General features: G+C 54.9%; 1 protein-coding gene across 1 annotated transcript in view; it reads right to left on the bottom strand.

Annotated features, from left to right (window-relative positions):
- Positions 1-19225, bottom strand: part of DNAH17 (dynein axonemal heavy chain 17) — a 110983-nt gene extending 91758 nt beyond the window's left edge. The window contains exons 1-13 of the mRNA XM_060134746.1: positions 18881-19225; positions 17493-17686; positions 16548-16740; positions 16268-16367; positions 15907-15992; positions 15578-15703; positions 14671-14823; positions 14458-14547; positions 12672-12839; positions 12151-12267; positions 5511-5776; positions 4571-4766; positions 2174-2320 (exon numbers count right to left, since the gene is read on the bottom strand). Of these exons, the coding sequence (XP_059990729.1) occupies positions 2174-2320; positions 4571-4766; positions 5511-5776; positions 12151-12267; positions 12672-12839; positions 14458-14547; positions 14671-14823; positions 15578-15703; positions 15907-15992; positions 16268-16367; positions 16548-16740; positions 17493-17686; positions 18881-19225 (2181 nt within the window). The remainder of the gene's footprint in view (positions 1-2173; positions 2321-4570; positions 4767-5510; positions 5777-12150; positions 12268-12671; positions 12840-14457; positions 14548-14670; positions 14824-15577; positions 15704-15906; positions 15993-16267; positions 16368-16547; positions 16741-17492; positions 17687-18880) is intronic.
- Between the last annotated feature and the right edge of the window lie 563 nt (positions 19226-19788).

Genomic DNA, 19788 nt, shown 5'->3' with positions numbered 1-19788 from the left:
AGCAGTCTGGGGGCCTGGGGTCTCTCTCGGCAACAGAAAGTACGTTAAGAATAAGAAGCGCGGGGCTTCCCTGGTGGCACAGTGGTTGAGTGTCCACCTATCGATGCAGGGGACACAGGTTCGTGCCCAGGTCCGGGAAGATCCCACATGCCGCGGAGCGGCTGGGCCTGTGAGGCATGGCCGCTGAGCCTGTGCGCCGCAACGGGAGAGGCCACAACGGTGAGAGGCCCGCGTACCGCAAAAAAAAAAAAAAAAAAAAGAAGCGCATCTAAGGGGCCAGGAGCACCCCAGAGAGGGGAGCCGGCATCAGTAATGATGGTCACCACAGGCGCTGAGCTCTGGGTCTCACTGCCTGGCTCCCCATCCTTGTCCGATGTTTCTATTAGCAGAACAATGTCGTTCACAGCGGAAGCTAACATGCTTCCCCGCATGGGACTGGCTGGGTTTTGTTTGGAAATTCAGAAGTGGAAGATCAATTTTTTTGTTTCATTCTAAATAACGTTTGTTGGATTTTGTCTGTTTCTGATTGCGTCGTTGTAAAAAAAAAAAAAAAAAAAAAGCTCTTGTACTGAAAGTAACCCACAAACATTTTTCCACGTGACTGTATCTCTAAGGCTTCCATTCTTCCTAAACACCGCGTCCGGGACGCGTTCCAGGGAACGGATGAACACGGCGTTCTTTGAACCTGAACAGAGCTGCTTCTGGAGAAAGCTAATTCAAGGAAACGCACTTCAGGCGGGCCCTGGGCTGTCACAGTTCGCAGCACCAATAAGTGAGTCAATTAAGATTTTATCTTCAAAAATGAAATTAGTGAAAAGCAGCTTACTCCAGTTTATCCTGAACACATTTCAGGTGACGTCACCCCCATGCTCTAATTTGTGGAATAGAGTAAGGAACGGGTCTATGGTTGGTTCTGTGGTGGGCGTGTTGGGGTGAGCAGTGGGGGAGTGATACTTTTTGGCAAATCCACGTGATGGCATGACCTGGCGTGCTTCAGTTCACATTCAGGTAGGAGGCGGTCACTTCTAGCAAGGTCGGGAGGCTTCCTCAGTGTCCCAAAGGCCTTGCTCTGAATCTTTTGATGTTCCAACATTCTCTTTTTTGGCAGGGAATTCCTGGGCTTGGTCAAATCTGGCCACCGTAGGGAGGAGGTGCACGGCAGAGCTGTGCTGCAGTTACTACCGACTCAGAGGGCACTTAACAAGCCGGCAGGGGAGGGGCAGAACAGGAAGCTCCCTCTCCACGTTCTGGTTGGAACCGAGCATTAAGTTCAAGGCCCCTACGAGACAGGCCAGGGAAGGCGACCGAGGCACGGTCTTCGGGGCTCTAGGAAAGGGGCTGTCACATCAGGGATTTGGGAGCGTGTAAGCATCTCTCCAACAGATCGAGATGCAAAACCCAGAAACAGAAATATTCCAGGTTCCACCCAGTGGCTCCAGTCGGGGGCAAGCTGGCTGCAAGAAATATAAGCCCACTAAAGCTGGCTCAGGTCACGTGGAGGTGCGCTGGTGGAGCCCCGGGGACTGGGCCCACAAAGCCCACGCCCGGGCTCCCCTCTGTCTCGTGGGGCCTCTCCGCCTGTCTGCTCCACCCGCCTGCTCCCTTCCCTCTGCGGCCCGTGTTTCGCTCATTCTGGTTTCTCTGCTCCCCCTGAGACTCCGGTGTGAATGATGCTGGGACCCAATTCCAAGTTCCCAGGGTTCAAGGAGAGGGAATTTCATTGGCCCCTTTTGGATGAGGTGTCTGCGGTAGGCTGAATAATGGCCCCCAAAGACGTCACGTCGTAATCTACAGGACCTGTGACTATGTCACCTTGCACTTGGCAAAAGAGAATTTGCAGACGCGATTCAGTTAAGGACCCCGACATCGGGCGGGCCCAATGCGATTGCGAGGTCCTTATAAGAGGGAGTCAAGAAGAACTAAGGAAGGGAACATGACAACAAAAGCAAAGGTGCTGTGATCCGAAGGTGGCGTGACGTGGCCTCGAGCCAAGGAACGCGGGCAACTCTGGAAGGTGGAAAAGGTGAGAACGTGGATTCTCCCCAGAGGGTGGCTCCAACCACCTTCAAATAGGAAAACATTCTCAGTTCTACTCTGGGTGGGGATCGTACACCTGTGTTTGTTCTAAACAAAACCCCATCGTGGCAAACAAAACAAAGCAACACCAGCTCACCTCATTGTACCAGCGGGCAATGAGTTCCAAGTTGCCCACAAACTTCCAGAAGGTTTCGTACTGTGAGAACAGGTTCTCGGCGCTGCTGGGAATCTCTTTTTGTTGCTGGAAGTTCAGGTACTTGACCTCTCTCAGCACTGCCACCAGCTAAGGTGAATGAAGAGAATACAAGAGGTGAGGGGGTGGCCTCAGTGGCATGGTACGTAGCAGCACAAGTGGGGGTCTGTCCCTGGGATGCTTCTATAGCCCCCAAAGCTGGGGGGAGGTCTGATTGGGGATGGGCTCCACCGGTAGGATCACGATGCCTTCACCCTATTGACTGTTCCTGATGTCTAGAAGTGCTGGCATCACCAGCATGGTGGACACCATCATTGTAACTAACCTGCCAGGTGTCTAAAGAAAGGCTCCTCCCTAGGGTCTGACCTTCCCTTGTCCCTCTCCACCCCCTGGTTACAGCCCAGGAGACCAACAGCAGGGCATCCCTTCCGACAGAGCTTCTGCCCTCACTGCTCGGCCAACACCGTTCTTGGAGAGGCCCCAGTAACCTTCACATTGCTGAATGCATGGGTCATTTCACAGGCCCCGTCTCACGTGGCCTCTCAGCAGCTGGTCCCTCCCCCTCCTGGGCACATGGTCCCCTTTGTGTCCAGGACACCAGGCTCTCCTGGTCCCCATTACCAGTCTCTCTGATGCTTCTGAGATTTAAGTGTTGGAGAACCGCGGATGGGGTCCCTCTCGATCTGCTCTCACGTTGGTGACCTCACCCAGTGTCACAGCGTTAAGAACCATCTACGTGTGAGTGATTCCTGTGCTCACGTCCCCAGCTCGGGACTCTCTCCTGACTTGAGACTCCTGCATCTACCTGCCTATTCAGCGTCTCCACGTGGATGTCCAGTTGACATGTCAAACTCAACGTGACTGAAACAGAGCAGTCTTGCCCACCGGCCGCCTCCACCCGCTGTCTCATCTGATGGCCATTCCCCCCTTCCAGTTGCCCAGCCCCAGAAGGCTGGGGCTGACCCCTCTCTTCCCGCACACGTGATTTCCAACCTGTCTAGGATCTCATCGGCCCTGTGATCTAATCTAACCTCTGCGCACCTTCACTGCTGCTGCTCTGGTCCAGGCCACCACCCTCTCATCATCCCTCACCTGGATTCCAGCAAAACACTCCTAAGTGGTCTCTGTGCTTCTGGCCTTGCCCTCCCCCCAAGCCCACTCACACACAGCATCTCAGATTGGGGCCCTCCTCTGCTCGAAACCCTGCAACGGCTGCCACCTTGCCCGGAACAAAGACCCAGGTCCCTTTCAGGGCCCGAGAGGCTCTCTGTGCCCCATTGTCTCCTCACCCCCTTTCCCTGCACCTCCCCCGATCACTCCACCCCGGCCCCCCCGTCTCCTCGCTGCTCCCACAACACACCAGGCACACGCATACCTCCTGGCCTTTGCTTTAGCTGTTTGCTCTCCTCGAAGGCTTTCCTCCCATCTTTGCTGGCCAACGCCCTCACCTCCTGCAAGTCTCTGCTCGAGTCCAAAGCCGCAACCTGCCCCCTTCCTCCGGCTCTGTCCATTCCCCGCTTACCTGCCTTTCCCATTCTTTGAGGTACCGACCATCACGTTCTCATGTGTTATACGTTATGCTGGTTCATCGTCCCCACCCCCTCTTCTCCTGGCCCTTCCACCGGGGCCCCACCACTCTCTCCCCCTCTCCCTGTAGGAGGCAGCTCCAGAAGGACAGAGATCTTTGTTGGTTCACTAATTCATCCCAAACACATACACAAAGTAGGTGTTCAGTAACTATTTGTTGAATGAAAGAATGAATTTGGGTGAAAGAAGGTTTCAGAGGAAAAGTCCCATCTGGGTTCCCTGCCTTCCTGGTATCACCGCTGACCTCAGAGCAGGGCAGATGCGTTCTTGAAAGGCAGGTGCTTGTAGAGATTCAGGCTGCCCCAGCTTCTGCCCGCGTACATGGTTAACTACCTGGGGTTTAGCCCTGGACGGTGTGGATTCCCTCCAGCCTTCCCGACTTGACCAGGGGGTCCACTTATTCAGATCCTGAAAAGACCTTTTTTTTTCTCTTTTAAATTCTCAAATTGATAGTTCCTCTTGGGATCCCATGAAAGGCGGCCCAGCTTTAAAATAGTGTACTCATTCCAGCTATTTTCAAGGAGGCTACGACTGTCTCATATCTTAAATATATCCTGGGCATACTTTAAGCAACACTTGAATAATAAAGCTTTAGCTGGATATGACATAAACATCAACCCCACAAGTCCATGCTGTTGGTAGGAGGGGGGTCAGCCTCAGCCTCACGTGGGCTTGCCCCGTGGGGAACCCTAGGTCCCTGGGACAGCCTCTGGCCCAGCTGCCCTCCCGATGCTGCAGCCAGACGACACCCACCGCTTTGCTGAAGTTGACGCGGATGAGGCTGGTGACGAGGTCCCGCTGGATCAGGGGCTGCCCCAGGTTGAAGTGGCAGTCCTGGTCTACCCCCGCCGCCCACTGCTGGTAGATCCTCTCACGGTAGCGTCTCAGCAGTTCCACCATCTCATCGTATTTCTGGTAGATCAGCTTGGCCTCCACACTGGACATGACCCTGGAATCAGAGTTAGGAGGAGGGTCAGGTGCCGTCTCCCTCAGGGCCTCGCTAACACCCCAACCGTGCCTGCCAGACCTTGGGGTGATGCAGCAGGCAGCCAGCTCTCTGTTTCTTCCAGGCTGAGACGCTGAACACACACGTGGATGACGCCCTTCACAGGCGGCAACCAGCCCAGAAAGTCAAATGATAATCCTTGTAATATTGGCCCTGAATGGCCAGGACTTGATTCATAACTGCCACCTTCCTTAATTTCTGTCCTCCCTTCCAACTTAGGACCAACCAGAGAGCCAGACATGCCTCCTGACCAAACACACAGGACGCCCTCCTCCAGTCCCCATGCTGATGGCCTCCAGTCCGGGAGACCTGGGGCCTTCTCTGTTCTGCTGTGGGTTCTTCCACTCCTCCCCCTGCTTTCCAGCCTCTGCCAAAAACGAGTGACAGTGGCCGGCTCCCTGCTCTGGCCAGCACCGAGGAAGCAGCCTTTGCTTGTTCTCATTTGGGTGTCTTTGTTCATTTCCACGAGGGTGACCACCAAGGTCACCTTCCCGACATGCCCGCTGGGAAGGCACCCAGAGGAGGGGGAGGCGCAGTCAGGGTCTCTCCTGGGACCGTGCCCTGGGAAGGAAAGCCTTGGCTGACGGTAAGCATGGGCCTGCCTCAGAGCTGGGACAGACGTCCCCACAACCCACCGCAAACTCCACAGCTGTGGAGGAGCGCGGGCCGCCCGGGGCCATCACTCACGGGTGCTCGATGTGCTTGAGGTCTCTCATGGGTGCCTCCAGCCTCTCCTGCAGCTCCAGGCTCCACTTGAGCTGCCCGGCCACCGGGGGCATGTTTTTATGGATAGGGGGGATGTTCCCGTCTGCCGAGGCCGCAATCTGGGCGTCATACAGGGTCTTGGTGTTGTCCAGCTCAGCGTCAAACAGCTCCAGCATGACCGAGTACCTGGGCACCACCTCGGGGAGAATCAGAGGCCGTTCCAAGAGGCTGCCACACATGTGTAGGAGCTGGGGAGAAACGAGAGATGCGCCTTCGCCGGGGCCCGCCACCTGCCCCATCCCCGCGTCACCCCCAGCTGCGTGTCTGGGACGCCGTGTGCAGCCATGCTTCAGGATCAGGAAGATACACGCCTTCCAGACAAAGAAGCTTTTCTCTGTGTGGCAACTGGCTAACCAGGCGCCTCAATGATTTCTATGTTGATGTACGCTGGGTCCCTACATACTTAGCTTATAAACCAACAGTACAAACTAGGTCCAAGGTCTGGAAAAATTTATTCTGGGCCCAGGAGAAATCAGGGTTTGGGCAAAGAAGATTTAAACATGTAAGAAATACCATTTCAAAAATTGAAAAAAAAAAGAAAAAGTAACCACAATACTGCACTTATATAACCAGGGCTTACGCTATAACTGGATGGAGAAATGTCTTTTTTTTTTTCCTGTATTTTTTTAACATCCTTATTGGAGTAGAATTGCTTTACAATGTGTTAGTTTCTGCTTTATAACAAAGTGCATCAGCTATACATATACATATATCCCCGTATCCCCTCCCTCTTGAGCTTCCCTCCCACCCTCCCTATCCCACCCCTCCAGGCGGTCACAAAGCACCGAGCTGATCTCCCTGTGCTATGCGTCTGCTTCCCACTAGCTATCTATTTTACACTTGGTAGCATATATATGTCAATGCTACTCTCTCACTTCGGAGAAATGTCTTAGTCATGAGAATTATTCCTTTTAGGAAGAGCTCTGATTCTCAAGGACCCACCCAGGAAAGAAAAGCCACCATGGGGAAGTTTGTTTTGCTCTGAAAAATGCTCTGGGGAAAACAGGAACAAACTAGGTGAGAGGGAGGCCAATCTTAACCACGTGGGGTCCCCAAACCACTAAAGTCGCCAAGTGCTGGGTGTGGGGAAGGGTCTGTAGGAGCGTCCTGGGGCTGCCATGACAGCACCGTGAACTGGGCAGCTTCAACAACAGAATTTATTCTCTCACAGCCTGGAGGCAACAAGTCCACAATCAAGGTGGACAGGGCTGCGCTACTCTGAAGGCTCCAGAGGAGAGTCTGTCCCAGCCCCTGGGTCCCTGGGGGTGGGCGGCGACCCTCGGCTTGTAGACCCGTCACTCCATCCTCTACCTCCTTGGTCATGGGGCCATCTTCCCTGCGTGTGTCTCTTCCCTTCTTCTGCCACAGACCCCAGACACACTGGATTAAGGTGCACACCGCTGTGGTAGGACCTCAATTTACGTCTCAGTTACATCTGCACAGACCCTATTTCCAATAATGCACAGGTCCCGGGGGTCCAGACTTTACCCTCTCTGGAGGACACAGTTCCACCCACCAACAAAGGGGCCTGTGTTTAGCCTTGGGCTGACCAGGTGGAGATGGCAGTGGGGACAGGGCCCAGACATCGTGCCTAGGTGTTGAGAGCAGGAAGCACTGACCGGGAGAGCTCAGCTCCTGGGCGTTTGAGGAAATTACAGGGAGAGCTTGGCACCTTCCCAGGCCGTGACACCAGGGGTTCAGGCGTGGGCTGCCTGATTCCCCCAGGAGCTGGGACAGCCCGGGTCCCCTTCAATGTGTCATTTCCATGGCCTGTCAGCCCGAGAGCCCTGACCTGATTACTCCAGTGGGGGACATCACCTCACATATCTGAGGGTGATAACCATAAACATACCCTAGCACCTTGCAAGTAACGAGCTCATCACCCTGTGGTCTGCGGATGCTACACACTGGCAATTGTAAAAAAAAAAACTAAAACAAAAGAAAAGCTTAGTAGAAGAGAATAAGGTAGAATTACCTGGGTGTTTCAGATAGAGTCTTGCCTGGAATAGGAGGATGGCTCAAATTGGGCCATAGAGGAGAGTTTCTTAAAAGATCCTCTCACAGCGGTGGGTGTCCAGGGAGGCCTCAGGCCGGGGCTGAGCCTGAGCCGTGAGGGAAGGGCCCTTACTGCAGCCTGGAGAGAGAGGCCGTGGGGTCGGACAGTGACACGTGACATGTTAGGGCAGCTCCGAGCCAGCCTGAGGTCACCAGGGGAGGGGTGCCTGAGCCTGGGGGTGCCCGCGGCAGAGCACTCCTGGAGACAGACGGGGATTCATCAGGGCTCAGACCACACGGCCCCGTTTTCTCTGGGATATGGGCTGCAGCCCTTGGTGCCTGGAAGGGCTGGACCCAAGTCTCAGATTTGTCCTACTTTTTGGTATGAAAACTAAGACCACTGTCCCTAAAAATGGCCTTTTGGGGAAACAGTGGAATAATAGCTGCAGAGAAAGGAGGAAAGATTTTCAGGTACCCGAAAGCCAGACGGGACAGCCAGGGACTCCCGGGAAGACCCCGCAACTCCGAGTTGCTAAGCACCGATACCTGCGGAGAGGCTCCGGACATATTAGGTCACCAGCGTCATTTCTCTGGAAACTGACATGTAACAGTTGGGAAGAACCTGTTCCTCTTGTTGGTTGCTGACCCTCTTGGCTTTTTTCCTCCCACTCCTATTCCTTTTATTTCATGCTTACATGTTTTTTGGCCTCTGGCTTCTAGGAAGGAGGTTAATTTCATTTTCTGCCAGGAGGAGTTCATGTGGAAAATTGCTCTAGAACTTTCCCGGCTGCGTGTGAATTACTGACAGTGCGCAAGAGCATCCAGACAGCTTGGGAACACGCAGGGGATCCAGGGGACGGCAGGGAGGGGACCCCAAGGGCCTGTCCTGATTAGAGCACAGGGCTGTCAAGGGGGGAGGAAATGTTCTTCGGTGCAGAGAGGAAGGTGAGCAGACAGAGACGGGGATGGTTCACAAGAGTTTTCTGCCTTATTTTCTTTCTAGTTCAGCACAGACATAAAGTTACATGTTAGAAGCGGACTTCACCTTGTGGAGTGCAGAAGCCGATTTAGGCCACAACAGGAGTGGGGAACACCCGGGGGTAGAACAAGGGCGTTTGCCAGTTTGAGCACCTGGGGGTGGACTTCAGTCCCTCAGGTGCCAAACGGAGTTCCTCCGGGACCAGCTCCTCCCCTCCGAGGGGCGTCCTACGGTCTCTCGATCGCGAAGGAAACAGGCGTCTCGGTTTGGATACAACAACCCACCTCCTTCCCCATCACTGGAAGACAGTGCAATGTGGCACCCAGCCAGCAGAAGGTCTGGGGGTGCTTCTTCTCCTGGTTCCATCCGCACAGGAGGCGAGAGGGACTAACCGCCTGGCACCCCGGTCCGTCAGCTCCAGCATCGTCTTAATTCTCGGAGACCCCACCACAGGGGAGGACCTGGTGTTTCCACGTTAAAGCACTGGCTGCAAACCCTACCTGGGACTCTTTGCACTTGGGTAGCCCTGGGGGTAAGAGCCTCTCGGTTCCGCCTAAGGTCTTCCCCGGGAGTGAGCAGTGGTAACAGCTCCAATCCCTCGGCTGGGGCCAGTTCCCTCCACCGGGAAAGCTCCAAAGCACCTGCTGTGTGCTAGGCTCGGTTCTGAGTCAACCCAAACCGAGCGCCTGCTCTCAGGGAGTTTATATTCTAGTTCGGAAGACGACAAACTCATAGAGATCCACACACCACAGATGCCGGGGCGGCGCGGGGCGGGCAAGCACGAAGAAGAAAAACCGAGCAGGTCAGTGCTGGCGATGGCAGCGAGGGGAGCACGGAGGGGAGGGCTCCTGCCTGGAGGACGAAGTGAGGGAGGCCTCTCCAAGGAGGCGCCTGAGGCAGCTCCAGGGGAAGGGTGCTCCACGGAAGGGAACAGCATGGGGGCACTGTCCTAATTCGCATTCACTGATAGTTTGCCTGGAGCACCAACTCCATCCTAGACTTAATCGATCATTACATTTGCAGAGCTTCAAATCCCCAAGCATTTGCATTTTTTGAAAGAACCTAAAAGGCAAAGGACAGCCTGGCATTGGCATGAGAGAGATCTTTGTGCTCAGGGGTGGCGGGCTTCCTGGGTCCCCAACTCAACCCCAGCCCCGGCATCCTCCGGAAGATCGGCCACTGCCCTACGCCACCCAGGCCAACCCGACTGCCATCCCGGCCACGGGAGCCCATCCAGATGAGCTGTCTAGAACAGGGATCCTGCCAGCAGTGGCCCTTGGAGCTGGCTTGGAGCCCTGGTTTCCCTACTTGCTGGCTAGCCCTGTGACCTTGGGCAGCTTTCTTGACCTGTCGGAGCTGGTAAAATGGGATAGACAATGTGGGCAACGAATTTAGCAAAGAGCTGGGGTTTTGTGAGAACTAAACGAGGTAATGTGCTAATTATCGGTCATCTCCCCCAGGCGTTGCATTACTGGCAGCAACCCAGAGGCTTGCAAAGTGAGGGGAAGAGATAGTTCTGACCTGTACAGAGTCATGGATGATAAACATGCATAACACTAGACAGAGAAATAAAAAAGGTGCCCAAGCATATACATATATTGCCCCCTTAAATACTCAACGTCTGTTGTCCAGATGAGTTGTAGCTACACACACTACATCCTGCAGAGATCCCCCCTCTCTGTCATAGAGGCAAGGCAGGTCACATAAAGGCAGCATGCGTGACACATGCTGGGCTAGGACAGTAAGGAGTGGTGAGGAGTGGGGCAAACTCCAGGCAAACTGCTGTCTATCGTGAGGAACAGCTCCTCCCCTGCAGCCGCTTGTTACCATGAGGGACTGTGTGTCCCGTGTGGCCAGATCTGTTTTTCCGAGAGGGAGTGAAAACCTGGATTTTTACGTGCACTCTCTCAATTTTTAAATATCGGTGACTAATTCAAGGTTTTAGAGAAGTGTCACGTGGGAATAGGCAAGTCTAGAGAGACAGAGTAGATTAGTGATTGTCTAAGATCGGGGAGGTCAGGGAGAAATGGGGAATGACTGGGGGTGATGAAAATGTTCTAAAAGTGATTGTGGATGGCCGTACAACTCTAAATGCACTAAAAGCCATTTGACTGTACACCTTAAACAGGTGGATTGTATGCTACGTGAACGACATCTCAAAAGTCCCACGTGAGCCGGGAGAAACCCGCCAGTGGTCCCTGCAGCCCAAGGCATCTGTTCGTGACTCTGACGAATGGGTGTAAATGCCCGAGTTCGGAATTATTTGGTGAGACGGTGATGTATGCAAAACACTGGAAAGTCCGATAATCACCATGTCTGCTTAACTTCTGAGTAAGGGGTCTGCAAATTTACTCTTCATTCTATTCTTCTGAGTTTACTATTTAAGTTAGCTGGCTTCCCTCGCGGTAATCTGTTACGGCAGCAGTGGAAAGGTAACACAGGCTGATGCTGCGAAACATTTGATTACCACACAGACTCTGCTCTCACCCACGCTTACTGAGCCCCTCCTGACTGCTTGGTGAGGGTACTGGTTTGCCTGGGACAGAAGTGGGGGGTCTCTGAAATGCTGGACTTTGTTTCAAAACCATCCTGGGAATAGCAGGGTGAGCGTGCCCTAGGGAAAGAGGTCTGTGGGCAGAGACAGGATGTGCTTGGTGTTAAGTGTTCTGCCTGCAAGCTGGTGAACTGGCGCTGGTGTGTTGGTACTGAATGTTGGCTGCCTTGTAAGCTTGGGCCGAGCAGGTCCAGGGGCCCATCTCCATGCCCCCTAACATGCCTGCTGTTGAGGGATCCTCGGGGAGGGGCACGCCAACCAGCAGTGGGGACGAGTGTCTAGCTCCTCACAACTCCCTGCCTCGTCAGTTCATCTTCCTAACTACGCCAGCTTGACCCATAACAAAGGCACCTTGCTGTTTTAGCTTGCACTTTCCTGATTATTTGAGAGGCTAACCCAACAACCTATGTCTGTATTGGACATTTGCGTTTCTCTTTCAAGTTGACATTCTCTAGGGGTTTTAGTGCTTTTCTGCAATCTATTTTTAAAATGTTTTTATAACATCATTGCTTTTTTCTAACTGTAAAAGTACTACACACTTCATGAACACAACTCGGAAACTGTAGAAAAGTACACAGAAGACAGCCATCACCCCACCACCTAGAGACGGCCCCCTGTAAGGACACTGTGCTTATTTCTGGAGTCTCAAATGTTGAAGAAAGTGGCAGTGTGGCTCAGTGGCTCAAAATGTGGATGTGTTTTATTTTTATAGCAACTTTGCCTCTCTCTAACTTCTGTTCCTTTTAAGTAGTGGGGGAACTGAATCATATAAGGATCAATGGAGCACAACAGGACTCAGTAAATAACCGCCTCGTGTTCACTTCCCTCTCTTACTCTAAGATGCGGCAGTGCTACTCAAGGTGATGACTGCTGACTTGCTCTAAGGCCCCGAGGAAGGTCCCTGGCCTTTTCTGGGCCTAGCTCTTCACCTGTGAATGAGGCTGCATGATTAGACCATCTCTACCACCGTTCTCGGCATCGCGGTGCTGCTGTGACGAACTCTCAGTCAATGCAGAGTCCCCGCCCACCCGTACCTTTGCACAGGACTCAATAGAACAGCAGTCGTCAAACCCCTGGCAAAAGATCGTGGCCAGCCTCCTATCCAGATCCTGAATTTTGGTCTCAAAATCAGCGTAATCGTCATCAAAGCTCTGAAAGCGAATTAAAACACCAACCTTGTAACCGTAACCAGCATGCAAAGCAGGGGGGTGGGCTCACTCTAATGCCCATGGACACCCCCCACCCCCGGCAGGATTCAGGTTACATCTGGGCTGAGCAAGCTCGCCGTCTTGGAGGCTGCTCCACAGGCAGAGTTTTTTTGGTGTTTGTTTTATCTTTCGGCCTTGCCGTGTGGCATGTGGGATCTTAGTTCTCCGACCAGGGATCGAACCCTCGCCCCCTGTGTTGGCAGCACAGAGTCCTAGCCACTGGACCACCAGGGAAGTCCCGGGGCAGATCTTTTGCACCATTTTTTTCTCTGCCACACGTTCTCCCTCCGTGTGCCTTCCCACTCTCGGGGCATTTGCCATCGATCCTGCCAAGGCCCCCGACTTACCGAATCTCCGGGATCCAAGGGGTCGTATTTGCAGTCGGCAAAAACCTTCACCAGCTCAAAGACCTCATCAGAGATCTGAGTCACCTGGCTTCCGCGTATGCTGCCCCTCACGCCCCCGAGCTCCATCTTCTCCAGCTTCAGAAACTCGATGGCTGTTTTATAAAGATCCTGGTGGAGAAAACCCCAGCACCCTCGTCAGTTCATCTTCCTAACTACGCCAATGGTTCAGTCACTCATCCAGCTCTGACCCCGGCAGGGAGGAGCCCCGGGGCCACACAGCAGTCTGGAGGGGCCCTCTGTGTATTGGTGTTAATGTTCTCTAAAGCCGTTGCTGTAGCAGAGAGGAGATGGACGGAAGGGTCTCATGAGCCATCTCCAAGCTGTGATTATGGAGGAGGAAGAGGTGAAGGTCGGGCTCTTGTCCTGACCCAACACTGGGCGAAATGTGCCTCTAAATAAACCACACTTCACCGGGGCCCCACTTCCTCAGCTGTGGGGTGAAGCAGTTGGAAGGGCACGCGGTGGTTCCTGATGGCCTCACGTACAGGGTGCCTGATGGATGTTTGCGTGTAAATCCCACTCCCTCACTCCCTCCGAGGTGTGGGTCTCACCTTGCCTTCTCCTGGAAGCCGTCCCACCTATTTTAGCCCATGGTGGTGCCTTCTTTTCCAGAATCCCCAATTGCTATCTGTGCTCTTCCTTTTGGCATTTAACTCCATTCAGTCCTATCACGTTACCTAACGCTTCTGTGTGTAGCTCTTATTCCCCGATCGAGACCCCAAAGGCTTCTTGAGGATGACAAGCAGTCCCCAGGTGCCTGACCCAGTGCCTGTTGCTGCTTAGACGGAAGATGCTTGTAGGGTACTCGTGTCCCTCCCCTAAGCCAGTGCCGATGTTCATGCCACTTCCCCCCCGCAGATGTCCAAGATGTATCGAGCTATAATCCAAGCAAACCTAACGCAAAGTAACAGCATCCTCATGCCCTGAGCTCTGGGGCCCTTACACCCAAGGAGGGCGGCATGGGTGGCACAGAACTCAGGCAGGGGGTGGCTGGCATGGCCATTTCCCCCACCCCCAGAAGCCCCCCTTTTCCTAGAAGCATCACCCTGACTCACAATCTATAATGTAGGAACCAGTGGCTACTTGGCCAGAAACTTGGCTGGGACCTTCCAGTTCTTGGGCTCGAGCCTTCAGGCATGAAGAAACACTCCAGGATGGGAATCTGGGAGTCTTAAGGGGGGCTTCCTGCTCTGCCTCCCAGAGGGTGTGGATGAGAACTAGACACGCCTTCCTGGAGCCACTGTTGACGGCATCCATCATAAAATCACTGCCCAATGAATGAATGGTTCCCCGCTTTTTTTTTTTTTTAAAGGATGTAATGTGCACAAAGTTAAAAAAAAAAAAAAAAGACCGTAAAGATTACAAAACAAAAAGGAAAACTTTCTCGCCCTACCCATGCCTGCGTCCCTCACCTCTTCTCCCCAGAGGAAACCATTTTGAAACTTTTAAAAAATTTTAATTTGCCATGTGTCATCCCAAGTATCCAAATAGGGTCCTTCTTAAGTCTTCCCTTGGGCTAACTTAGTCCCACTAACTCTCTCCCTTGGCCTGCAGGCTTCCTGACCAGGGTCACTGACCTTGTCATTAACCTGCTCATAGACAGAAAGCAAGAGAAAGGGGAAAAGCAAGCACAATGGGTCGCTTTGCTCTAGGCTAATAGCTCCGGGCCTGGCCGAGGTGGCCCAGGGACTCCGTTTCCCCATGACGCGGAAAATTCCACCTTTACCTCGATGGTCTGGACGCGCTGGAAAAAGGAATTTATCCTGGAAAAGGCAAGAGAAGAAGGGAATTCCCAAGGCACTGGCTTTTTGTCTTTCTAGGGGAGAGAGAGAGAGAAAAAAGGCTGCGTTTGCCTCCGACACATCCATGGGGTCCGACGCCGGGGCCAACATCACCCCGACCCCTTTCCCCCGGTTCGCTCTCTACAACCAGGCCGTACCTTGAAGAAAAGCTTCATGTTCGTGCAGCAGAACTCGTAGGCTCGGTACAGCTCCTTCAGGACGCTCAGGGACAGAGAGACGCTGCTCAGCACGTCCTCAGTTTCACCCTGCAGGCTTTTCAGCACGTCGTCAGGACGCAGGTAGGTCCGAGTCTGGGCAGAAGGGAAGGTGTCCCCAAGCTCGGACCAGCCGGAGGGGTGACGCAGCTGTTTCACTGGTTAGAATGACCCACCCCGGGCCCCTGGGCCACTTCTTCTGACACATCCGCTGTCCCAGCCCGTCTGCTGACTGCAGGGCATTTACAGGCGCGGCGCCCGAACCGTTTCTCTCACCGGGACCCTCACCCCGGGCTAAGGCCACAGCACAACCAGATTTTGATGGTAGATGACTAGGAGCCCTCTAGGGGTCCAGAAACACAGTCCTGCTACGGCTGCGGGATCCTGGGCCACTAGGTCCCTCTGGGCCTGCAGACAGGGCTGCGAGCATGATTCTAACACACGCAGGCAGCCCAGGGGCGCAAGGCTGCAACTCACACCTTGGAGGTTGTGTAATCTGTGCTCGTGAAATGGAAGAAGGAAAGGGAATCGGTGTTGAGGGAGACGGGAGGAGGCTTGGTGTCGGAGCACATAAACCCCACAAGGCCCCCGGCCGAGTCTTGGGGTGCCGGGACTCAGTGGGCCGCCCCACTTTCTTTCCTCCCCACTCCCGGTGTGGGGCAGATTGGGCCGGCACTGCCCAGGCCTTGGGAGAACACTGGGTGGCCACCCAGAGGGCCCAGCCTTAGCCCAGAGCCTGTAAATCCCTGCACCAGCATCTCTGCCTGTTTTTAAACTGCTGAGGAACACGGGGAGGGATGGGGGGGCGCCAATCAGGAGGCAGGGAAGGTGGCCAGGGCTGGGGGGCTACCATCTCGATGAGCTGGTTGCAGAACTCCTGCAGGATGACGATGACCCTGGAGGGCGTGTTGTAGTGCTCGGACGTGGCCCAGATGAAGCAGATGGTATACAGCACCTTGGTGATGAAGGTTGGGAGCTGGGGAGAGACGGGCCGGGCAGGCGCTTTGTCGCAGCACCTCAGCACGCCCCTCCCCACGGCTCCAGGAGGGGACCCCCAAGGGGAAGAAAGAGGCACTCGCCAGGTCCTCGAGCCCGACCACAGCCAGGAAGCCCGCAGCCCCTGCCCCCCCAAGACACAAGCCCAGCCCCTGCCAGATGACCTTTGTCTTGCTAACATACCATCGTGAAGTCAGCCTGTTCCATCTCCTCCAACAAGATCCGCAGAGGCTTCAGATACAGAACTATATCGTTGGCTTCCTTCAGGCCTGCCCAAAACAGGAACAGGGGCTCATCCACTGGGGAGCGGAAGCCGGACCCCACTCCCGACGGTCAGAAATGGTGACGGGCAGCTCTGTGTGTTTATGGACACCCACTGCCTCAAGAACGGGTCTTCCTCAAAAGGCGGGGCCCAAGGAAGCTGATGGGGGAGGCGGAAGGTGCCTCCACCCCAGGGTCAGCAAGGGGCCTGCCCAGCCCCTCCCAGGAGGGGCTGACACCTTCTTCTTGGAGGGGGAAGGGTTCTCATAGGGCCACCGCTCACCCTCAGTGACATTCGTATACACATTTTGCAGGGCTGGCCAGTAGCAGCTTTTGGCTTTTTCCAGGATCTCGACGATTTTGTTCACTTTGGGCCTGTTGAGCTGAGAAGGAAAGAAGAAAATTAGCCTTTCAACAGATTCTAGACGAAGGCTGCCTGACCCCATTGCCGGTGCTGAGGGATCTACGCGGGTTACCCGGGTCCCCTCAGGGGTCCCCCTGGGGAGGCTGGGTGCTCAGGACTCCAGTGGGTGCCTGGTCGCCAGGGACAGAACAGGCGTCACCTGCTCGTGGATGCACTTGAGGTTCATCAGCCGGGTGTCCCAGAACTCAAACTCGACTCGGGGCAGGGGGTGCAGCCCGTCCAGCAGGGCCTGGGCCGAGTCTTTGCTTAGCACATCCCGGATCTGGCGGGACCAGTCGATGATGATGGTCTCGATGGCGTGCAGCAGCGAGTTGTCCAGGGAGGAGGGGATCCTGCCGGGCAGAGTCGGGGGGAGAGGCTGTCAGCCAGGAGAGACCCTGCACCAACACTGGGTGTTGCCAGGGATGCCAGTGCCCCCAAGAAAGAGGGTGAGGAGGGCCAGCTCTGGAGTAAAATCCACGTTCACGAGGGCTCCTCCAGCAGTTCTGACTGGGGTCACCATGGGGCGTGTGCTGGGGGCCTAGAGGACCTGCCATGTGATAAGCCCTGCAGGAGCGGTCGCCCTCTGATGGGAGTAAGGGAACACACTGTCACTGCAACTTGCTTCAAGCGTCGCACACACCAGGCGGTTGCAAATGGCGCTCAGGTGGGTGCAAGGTGACACCTCGGAGTCCTCGTGCGTCTGTGGGCCACTGGGATGCCACAGCCTCAAGTTAGAAGCCCAGCCTCCACCTGCTGAAAATCCCTTCCATGCCCCTCACTGTCCCTCAGTACCCACGTCCTAAAGCTGGGTATCCCCTTTCCCATGTGACAATGTGACATCCTTGGCCTAGTCCTTGTGTCTGACGGAGGAGGGGCTGAAGCACAGGTGTCCAGCAGTTGCCAGAGCTGGAGTCTCGGGGGCTCCAGTGTCTTGTCCTGTTCTGTCCTTGTGCCTTCGATCTCAGACTCAGCACCTAAAGGCACCATCCTGCCCTCCTCGGTTTCATCAGCTCCGAAACCAGTTTTCGGTGAGACAGTTTATCCTTAGTGGTCGGGGACCAGATGCCCCTCCTTCCAGACAGCTCCCCGGCCGGGTCCCTACCTCTCCATGGACTCAAGGGTACCATCCAGACTGCCCAGGTGCTCCGGGATGGGCAGCAGCGGCTTCCCCTTGATCTTGCCGCCCATCACACACATCTCGTTCTTCAGCTTGTGGACTTGCTTCACAATGTCCTCTGAGACCACGCGGGGCCATCCGCTCACGTTTTCGCTTTGGTTTAACAGGGAATAGAGGACCTGAAAGGAGAAGCAGGGTCCTCAGTGCCCGGGTCCCGGGGGGATCTGAGCCCTTCTCCCGTTGCAGAAGCCCTTCTCCCGTTGCAGAAGGTGGGGCCAGTCGAGGTGCTGAAGCCAGTGACGACAGCCCAGCCCCTGTGCCATCTCCATGAAGGGAGACCCCAAGAGCACACACTCCTGGCCGAAAGCAAACATTTCGCGCTGCCTCAGAGTGCTGCTATAGGCTGAATTGTGCCCCCGCCCCCAGTTCACACACGGGAGCCCCAGCACCTCCAGATGTGACTGTATTTGGAGAGAGGGCCTTTCAAGGGGTGATTAAGGGGGGCCCTAACCCAATAAGACCATTGTCCTCAGCAGAGATGAGGACACAGACACGCACAGAGGGAAGGCCACGTGAAGACCCAAGGCCGTGTCAAGTCGGCCATCCACACGCCAAGGAGAGAGGCCTCATAAGGAACCGGCCCAGCTCCCCTCTTGATCTGGGACTTGCAGCCTCCAGATTGTGGCGCTTTGTCAGGGCAGCCCGAGCAGAGAACGACAAACACCCGTGTGCTCCAGCTTTGGGCCAGGTCAGCTGCCTCGGTGGATGTGAGAGGAGGCTGGCCTGGGTCCCGGCTGAGCGGCCCCTGTGGCCTGAGCCTGCGCAAGGCAGGGACGCACGGCCCCATCTCATAGATGAGGAGAATGATGACTAGGAAAGCTAAGTCACTGGAAGTCTGGCTGGTCTGACTCTCCAGAGGGAGCTGCACCTGCCATGCCTGCCAACAGTGGAGAGATACGTAGGGCAGCACCTGCTTGGTCCCTTCCTTTGCTTGAAGTCTCAGAACTAGGAAACCCATCTACTGGATCTCAACTGGCCCATGCCTTCTGAGGCTACAGGCAGGGATGTCCCCGGTGCAGTATGGAGGTTCTAATGATTTCGAGAGAGGACAGGCGGTGGCCAGGGCCACTCAGCCCTCACATGCACAGCATCGGCTGGAGGCCACGTTAGAGAGCCGGTCTGTCTCAGCGGTCAGGGCAGCCGGGCCTGAGCTCTCGAATACCTGACCGGCTTCTAGGCAATGCAGATGCTGCTGGCCCCTGGGCCTGCTCCCTGAGCGGCCGCGCTCAAGGCCACTCACTCACACTATGAGAAACACGTGTTGCTTCTCCTGAGCCCTGTGCCCCGCCCCAGCAAGGCCTAGATGCACCCACCTCCTCCACGATGGCGATCAGCTGGTCCACGGGAGTGGGGCTTATGTCCCCATAGACCAGGCGGTCCTTGTAGTTGTCATTGCTGATGTTCCCAGGTTTCTTCTTGATGAAGTACATCCCTTTGGACTTGAGGGAGGCCGGGAAGCCCAGGCAGGGTATGATCATGCCGGCGGGGCTGAGTGTCAGCACCAGAACTAGGACGTCCGGTTTCTCAAAGAACTCGGTGAACAAACCCATGTTCTCTTCTGCTCCGACCATTTTAGTCCACTTGTCCGGCTTGAACTTTAGGAAGATGGAAGCGACACTCTCCAAATACTCTAACCTGACGTCTGGTGTAATCGTCATCCTGACGTTCACTTACACCTGTTAAATGAACAGAGACACGGATACAGCACAGTCTCCTGGGGAATCTCCATTTCCCGCCTGTCACTGGAACCATCTGAAATCCCTGTTCTAACCAATCGAGAAAGGAAAGGGTCATCATTGTTTTCAGCTGTGGGTGGGCTGCGGGTGAGGGAGGACCAGGGGGCTGTGTCTGTCTGCTCTGGCTGGACGGCTGCCCTCTGCCTCGCTGTGGGTATCACTGTGGAGCAGGGCCACACGGCAGTGGTGTGTGCTTGTGTTAACTGTGACCAGGAAGTTAATAGGCTGGGAAAGGTTGAGATGGGCTCTGGGGAAAAGGAGAAAAGGAAAGGATCATAGCAAGACAGTCTGAAGGTGAGGGGGTGGGGAAAGGTGAAATGAGGCAACAAAAGGGTCAGGTTGAAAGATCCCAGGAAGGTGACATCACACCCCCAGGATATAGGCTAAACTCAGACGGGAGGGGGTGGACCCAATGTGCAGGTGTGGGGTTCATCACACTCCCCCTGTCCTAACCCCAGCCACAGTATACCCCAACTTTTGTCCAG

This window comes from Lagenorhynchus albirostris, chromosome 20 (genome assembly GCF_949774975.1).
Source record: "Lagenorhynchus albirostris chromosome 20, mLagAlb1.1, whole genome shotgun sequence".
Lineage (NCBI taxonomy): Eukaryota > Metazoa > Chordata > Mammalia > Artiodactyla > Delphinidae > Lagenorhynchus > Lagenorhynchus albirostris.
This window is presented reverse-complemented; position numbering and strand designations above follow the sequence as displayed.